This window comes from Denticeps clupeoides, chromosome 14 (assembly GCF_900700375.1).
Source record: "Denticeps clupeoides chromosome 14, fDenClu1.1, whole genome shotgun sequence".
Taxonomy (NCBI): domain Eukaryota; kingdom Metazoa; phylum Chordata; class Actinopteri; order Clupeiformes; family Denticipitidae; genus Denticeps; species Denticeps clupeoides.
Window position 1 is genome coordinate 18,016,074 of NC_041720.1, and position 7,973 is coordinate 18,024,046.

The 7,973-nt window shown below is 43.9% G+C and overlaps 1 protein-coding gene across 2 annotated transcripts; it reads right to left on the bottom strand.

Annotated features, from left to right (window-relative positions):
• Positions 1-314: 314 nt before the first annotated feature.
• LOC114763537 (SERTA domain-containing protein 2) lies at positions 315-5,068 on the bottom strand. 2 transcript variants are annotated; one of them, XM_028953289.1, is made up of 3 exons: positions 4,799-5,068; positions 4,581-4,711; positions 315-1,833 (listed from the first exon to the last, which is right to left on the bottom strand). In XM_028953289.1, the coding sequence occupies exons 2-3, from the start codon at positions 4,682-4,684 to the stop codon at positions 1,200-1,202; spliced, it is 738 nt and encodes a 245-aa protein (XP_028809122.1). In that variant the 5' UTR covers positions 4,685-4,711; positions 4,799-5,068; the 3' UTR covers positions 315-1,199. The 2 variants fall into 2 exon arrangements, with proteins under 2 accessions (XP_028809122.1, XP_028809121.1); XM_028953288.1 differs by having other exon boundaries at positions 4,581-5,068.
• Positions 5,069-7,973: the final 2,905 nt, after the last annotated feature.

Here is a 7,973-nt window from a genome sequence, read left to right on the forward strand (position 1 = left end):
GAATGCAGCGATGGCCTCCAAGTGACAGCAACTCCCCCACCCCCAACCTAATCTCGCTCTCTCGCCCATGAACACTCCTCCTCCCCACCCCCTCCGAAGCACTCTCTCTACAACACAGAAAATCCCACACCACCCCATCACTCACTTACACACACTTCCTGCTGACTTCATCAACATGAAATTACTACTTCCTCGCGCTCCTGCAAAGTGCAGACAGATGGATGACGTATGAACACTTCCTGCTTGACCAGACACACAAGAACAGGGCCCCCCAAAAAAAAAAAAAAAAAAAAAAAAAAAAAAAAAAAAAGGTGTAAAGGATGGATGGTGCAAGGTCACATCAGGAAAATGGCTTATTCTTCAAGCACCAGGTCACTTAAAATGTATCATTTTAAAAACTGTGTGCGTGTGTGTGAGAGAGAAGGGGTGGGGGAGGAGGGGTGTGTCAAGTGACCACAGTGTCCCGGAACCTCCAGCTGCTGAATAATAGGCACGGACGCGCTTTCCAAGGAATACTATGGCATGTCTGCATCTACGACAATCATTAGTCAGAAGCACAATAAAAAAAAAATATTGTAATATTTCATACAATTAAACAAAATGTAACGAGTCAGTGAAGAAAACTAAATCCTGCTCATCCATAGAAATCTAGACAGCCCCCAGAGGTGTGTTTTCGAGGGAAGGCCAACATGATTTAAGGAAAGACAGAGGGCTGGAGCTCGGACAGTCAGTGTTTGCTGTGAGGTAGCGCGAACATCGTGTGTGTGTGTGTGTGTGTGCAGGTCATGAGTTGTATGTTACAAATAACAAAAAGGTCCAGAAAATACTCGCCACCCGCGGAGGCAACGTTTAGCGTAACGTTAACCACACTGATTTCATCGCAGCCAAGCACGATGACCGTGTCGAGTGGAGCGTCTCCACCAGAAGCACGTGGAGGGCTTGCGGAGAATCCGGTGTGCTCTCAGCAGTAATACTTTGTGTGGAAAGTCCCTGCATATCCACACAATGGCTTTCATCCTGCAGTGGGCATCTTATTAGGCAGGTGATTGTTGTCAGTCTTCTTCATATAAATATATTTAGAGATTCTGATATAAAAATATACAAAATTCATTTTCTTAAAAATTAAATGTTAAAATGAAAAGGAAAAAAAAAAAAAAAACAGTAGGATGGATCGGGTGGAGAATGTTGAGGTGCAATCCTCACGAGCGTACCAGGATCTCCATGATTTGGTCCAGGTCGTTGAGGTCGCTGAGGCGGTGCTGCAATGCGCTGCTGGGGCTGCAGCTAGAGAACGTCTTCAGCCCCTCCTCTCCATTAGTGGAGGGGGCGCCAGATCCCACTCGAAGCGAGGGGAAGGCCAGGACTGAGAAGTCAGACGGGTCGTACATGGACGTATCGATGTCGTCAAAGATGTCGTCCGGCGCCAGGTCCGTCAGATAGCTGGTGGAGTTGGTGATCTCAAAAGAGCCAAAGATCAAGTCGTGGCAAGACGTGAGTGATGGGAGTGCTTCCTCGGCCAGCACGCAGTCTGACGGCACGGGAGGCAAATCTGGCGTGTGGCGGGGCGTGGCGGGGGCAGCGTGAGCAGGACAAGCCGCCGCGAGGGTGGGAGAGAGCCCTCCGCCCTCCTGCCTCATCTCCTGCTGCAGCTGCCGCAACGTGTTGGCCAGCAGGACAGAGCGGTGCAGGCTGGGCTCGGACCGGCGGTGGCAGCTCTGAAGCTTGTCCAGGCACAGGTCCATGACGAGCTGCCTTTGCAGGGGGTAGGGCAGGTCCGGCACGGGGTCCTCGCAGTCGACCAGCTTTCGCTTCACCCCGCGGCCCAGCACATACCTGTCGAACAAGAAGACAGTCAGGCAATTTCAGGTTTCTACACTCACAATTCAATGCAGTAATAGTCACCAATGACTGTGTTGCCAGATTGGCTCTGTGTTTGCTTGTTGAAAGTAGGAATTTATGAACCCATTTCTCATCTCATTTGGATCATTAAATACTCAGCAAATAGTTATGCATTTTTTAGTGTATTTTGAACCATTTAAGGATGTTTTGCAGTGGTTGGCCTAGCGGTGTAAGAAAATGGACTTTTTCACCACTTCACTTTCACGAAAATCACAGTTTCAGTGCAGAGCCGCTGTAGGAACAGTTGTAACACTTTTTTTTTTCCTATGTACAACTACAGCAATGAAATGAAACGGTGGCACAGCACAGTTCTCTGGGTCATGCGTATGAACACACACAATGTCACATATTACAGGTAGGTGTGACCAATAGAAATAGAAAGAAAAACTAAGCCAAACTACACAGTGTTTGAATTAAGTATGTTTGGTTTTATTTTATTATCTAGTGAAAAGTAGAGGTTTACTAAGCATTCTTTCCAATATCTACATTCTAACAAGATAATGATAATTCTATCTACAGAACGGTGAGTTTTATTCCTACATTCCTTGTCTTATTATGGTATGCTGTGTAAAAACAGCACATGCACTACGACCACTACTGTACACTGCAGGACAGTGTGGGTGAAACCCACAAGCCCCTCCCCCCTCCCTCGGCAGGACATCCGCAGGGCCTGAAACTGCACTGGTCACCATGGCGATCCACATCCATCCAACCAGTGTGTCAGAGTTAAGTGCTGATCCCCTGAGACGGGAGCAGTAGAGGCTGGCTGAGACCCACACGTCAGCAGGAGGCAGAGGACACCCACGCCTGAACATTTCTCCCACGTGCTGCGAGCCAAACTCTAGTCCAATATGATGCTGACTGAGCTAGGAGGGTGGAGACGGGGAACGATGCGCCTGCATGTCTCCCTTCCCTCCTTCTGTAGACGGATCAGAGTCAACGATTCACCCATGGGCACGCTGCAGACGTCGCCCGCAGGCTGACTCCACCGCGAGGAATAGCCGGCTTCTTTTACCCTTCTTTTCAGATGAGTGTACAGGCCTTCACCGTCTGCTGTGCCCATGCGTGATAGGCAGACAGAGAAATCATGTGGACTGGGAGCAAAGCTGACAATTACGTAACCAGAGTACAGCCTACCACATGCAAGCAGACTACTGCCCTCCTCAGGCTGAGGGAGTATTTCATAGGCTGGAAACACATTAACTGGCCACAAAAACTAAACTAATGATTGCTGAACAAGCCATATCCTGTGTGTGTGTAGTACAATGCATTTCTTTTTTTTTACATATTTGTGTTTTATGCCAGCTCCTTGTCAAAATGCCTCAAATAGTAATGAAAGCTTATTTCAGCACCTAAAAATATTTATACTCAGGGAAACATGCTGCTCCAGAAGTAAAAGATAGATTTCTTGTAATATGGTTCAGTCAGAATACACAATGTAAGGTCTGATTCTGATTCACTGGCCAAAACCCCCCCAAATTGAGGAAAATAAACCACAATAATCACAATGAAATCATGGTCGCTGGTAAGACATAATGTGATGAGAGGGGGCGGGACCTTCCACACTATCTGTAGAAGAGACAAGGCACACAGTCTGTGTGTGCAAGCACATTTCTTTACCCAGTTGGTGTGGTTTTATCCAAACCAAATTGCACAAACAAGATGTAGGATGGTAGTAGCCTAGGGGTAACACACTCAACCAGGAGACCCAGGTTCAAACCCTACTTACTACCATTGTGTCCCTGTGCAAGGCACTTAACCCTAAGTTGCTCCAGGATGACTGTCCCTGTAACTACTGATTGTAAGTCGCTCTGGATAAGGGTGTCTGGGAAATGCTGTCAATGTAAATAAACTCAAGTAAAAACAGAAACTGTCGTTTCAACTTGGTAAGAAAGCAATCTGTACTTCTACCCACATGGAAGACCAGGGGAACGATCCATTCCACAGCCAGCTTTACGCGGTACTCAGCTCTCCCACGTGATCCGACAGGGTGGGTGGAGGCATGAGGAGAAGAATAAAGGGGCGGAGACTTCCATTGATAAGCGTTCTAAGCTGTGTGCGTAACATGCCGGTGGGCAGACCATCCAGCAAGCAGGACGTCTTTATATGGATGCGGAGCTCTGAGAGCCTCACTACATGACTCACATTCAAGAGTTTTCTTTTTTTAAGCTTGAACTGTTCAGACAGAAAAAAATTCTGTTAGTGATGCATGTCGGTGTTACAAGAAAAATTATATACGGAACTTCACAGCAAAAACCCACGGAGTACTTCTAGGAAGCAACTCGTCTTGTAGCTGGTGACGAGGACCATGGAGCTTGACGGCTTAAGCATAGTAGAAGCAGAAAATAAGGAGTCGCGTGAGTGTCCCGACACGCAGGCGGGTGGACGTGAAGGGTCTCATTGATCTTCTTACGCAACAGAGCGCCGCTGCTGGATCCTTACCGCGTGTACGGCGGAGCTAGCTGCCTAGCCAAACTATCAACCGCAGCATCAACTACTCCAAGTCAGGTTTTAAAACGAAATTAAGACGGGAAGGGGAGTCGCAACATTAGGTTTGTAATTCAGACGGCAACACTACTTTGGTGAAAAACTACTTAAGGCGAACCAGCGAAAAATAGTAACACTACCGGAGTGAAATAAAGCAAAGTATTTAAAAAAGGAAAACGTGAAAACAATCTTACCTTGGCGAAGAAAGGACATCTCCTATAGACTGCCCAACTTCCTTCACAGCGGACTCCACATCCAGTCGACACATAGAGGCTCGGACAGCGCTGTTCCTTCTCATCGACACCTCGCAGGACAGAACATCCCTCTGTCCCATAACATAATGTTAGACTCGACTAGCTAGCTTATTCACAATTTTTTTTTTCCAAAAAAGGTTAAGTTGGCAGCTAGCTACCGTCGGCTAGCGCTCGGTAGCCCGATGACGCGCGATGAATTAGCCACTTAGCTTGTAGGCTAACTTCCCCTCTAGTTAACTTGATAGTTGCGCCAAACACTAAAAAAAACAATCAAATAAAAACAGAAGCCTCCTTAATTATTCGCTACATTCTGCCTCTTGAGACGGCCGCGAGAGCTGGACGCAGATACGCGTTTGTCGGTCCAAAGTCTAAGCATTCTGCTACCGAAGTCATCTGCGGCACCAGCCGGCCGCTTCGTCTCCTGCACGACTCTGACCACCGCTCGGTGGAAGCTACGGGAAAACGGGCTCAGCTGATTGACGGTCGTCAGGTGAGGCTGTTGTGATTGGTCGATTAAAATCCCGGTCCCGCCTAGTAACTATGCCCGATTGGTCGAGCTTGAGTAGACCCCGCCCACCCCCTCGCCCCGTGGCTCCGGCGCTGCCATTCATTCGGCGCAGGCACGCGCTCGCGAATCTAAAACGTGACCAAGTAAAAGTACAGTGGGCAGTGTATTAAAAGGCTTAGATCCGTTTTAAACTTTCATGTTGAAGTGTAGCACCTATGAGATGACAATGAACGGCACCCAGAAATAGCTTTTATTGTTTCATAGGCGTTCTGTGTGGAGCACGATAGCACGTCGAGCGCGACCTCAGTGGTGGGGGGATTTAAATAGTGACGTCACTGAAGGCAGTGACGCGCTTCGCCCCAGTTGTCTGCATGTATCTGAAGATCATCTACCCACCGTGGTTTGGCGTGTGAGTCAGTACGTATGAAAAATAAAAAAGGGTGATTGGTGGGGACAAATGAACATTATTTTAATTTAGCGTTAAATCTGTGCAGCGTAGAAATACTGTGTGCACAACATTTGGACCAGGAATGAGTATTTATGTTAATTTAGCTTAAACTGGAATATTAGGGATATTAAATATTAATGAACACGCACAAGACATTTCTGTAGTTTAGTAACATTTTCACTGGTGAACAGTGTTAAACACAATTGTAAAAACAGACTAAACATGTCATGATATTATACGTCATATGAATGTTCTGTAACAACTGGGACACAGTAATTCTTTTCTGTTTGTGGGTATTTATCTGGTTATAGCATCTGAGCAAGCAAGGCGCTTACTGCACAAATGTAGACAGATTTCTGTCCAAAATTTGGATTCCACTCTGGACACTTTACAATATTTTTGATTATACAAATATTTCCGATTTAATGAACCACACAATTGTGGTTTAAGCGCAATCTGGCATGGGTGGTATGTGACAGGAGTCATGCTCACTTCCCATTGTCACCAGCATATGAAATAAATAAAATTAAAGTCTGCAAAAGTCTTAAAGAAATCTGGACTGAATAAAAGATCAGCAGCAGCACCCCCCATAGGTTTCTGAAATCAAATAATACCAACACAGACATAATTTCAGACTGTAATAAATTCCATTTTCAGATGTTTTGAATTAAATACCGAAGAATTTGCTGACAATCCCTTGCAAGTTCTCGTTTGAATGGACTTCAAATTGGAATTGGGTTTGCGTTTTTGTGCACACTATTTACTGTTGTAAAGTGGAGACAAAATACTAATATAACATATAAATATGTTAATGAACCCCTCAATAAAAAAATGAACCCCTCAATAAAAAAAGCTATTGTAAAATATAAATAGAAACCAGCATAGAACATAGCATTTGTTGTTTTGAACATGGAGTTAAAAAACTTAACTGTCTCAGCATTTTTAATCAGAACAGGATGTTTCATTGGCTTGAGTGTCTTTGTGGGCTCTTTGTGACATGCATAAAAGGACAGAATCTTGCTAAAACATGGGTTCTAAACATAAAAAAACACTGTAGGCACTTGTGAATTAAGTGCAGAAATTGAGTAGTTGTCTCATTATGGAAACTGGGAAATGTCCTAGTTGCTGTATTGACTTCACCCCCTTCTCATTGCAAATTAGAATTTTATTATATTGCATTAAAGCAATTTTAAGGACAGACCTCCCTCCTAGCTCATCAACAGTTTTTTAATAATAGTAATATATCCCAGATGAAATCACCTACCTTTTGCCTTCACCATATTCCAACAATGGTATTTTGAGAACTTAAAAAGGTATACTTCTGGAAACAGAAAAAGTCTTCCGGGTGGTAGTAGCCTAGAGGGTAACACACTCGCCTATAAACCAGAAGACCCAGGTTCAAATCCCACTTACTACCATTGTGTCCCTGAGCAAAACACTTTACACTAAGTTGCTCCAGGGGAGGACAGTCCCTCTAACTACTGATTGTAAGTCGCTCTGGACAAGGGCGTCTGGTAAATGTAAATGTTCTGCAGCAACTGTAGATGCATTAAAGATGCAGAAGTCAAACGGCTTTTTTTTTGCCACAGATTAGTTAGCACAGGAAGTTACTGAATTGTTCTGCTCAATGGTTCCTAAGAAAAAATAATTAATTGACCTCAGTTTTCACTCCAAGTTACAAGGATTTCAACCAAGACCTAAATGAAAGAATGTATACAGTGGCATGCAAAAGCAAATAAAATGCATATAAATTACATTTACATTTGTGCCATTTGGCAGACACCCTTTTCCAGAGCGACTTACAATGTGATTTCATGTTACCATTAGTCAAATAATCAGTTCTAGTTCACTAGGACTCAAACCATGAACACAGACATTTTATTTCACTGTTGTTTTCTTACATAAGTCAGCTCATAAGAAAGCTACAAGTTAGTCTAAGTATTCACTAAAGAGGATGTTCTGAAGCTGCTGTTCGAAAATTCTCTAAAACACTGTGCTGTTCTGACCTTTATGCGAAGGTCATTCCACCGAGAGTCTGGTAAAGCTTATTCTTTTCCAAAACTAAAGTAATATGGAAAGGTTTTTAAAAAATGGAAATATGCCTTTTTGGTCAATGGTTCATCATTTAATTATTCACAATAACAGAGATTTTAAGCTGTAACTAGCAACCTAAAGGCTGCTGTTGGATTTTAGGGGCCACAGCTGAAAAATATTAGCAAAATTGATTTTTTAAGAAGCTTCTATAATATAGATTTTATCAGATTATATTAATGTTTATTTCAGTAATAAGACCTTTGAGTGGAAATATTATATGACAGGTGCTTTCTAAACAAAAATATTACACAGTCGTAATAATAAAGAATAAAGAGTACAGAGA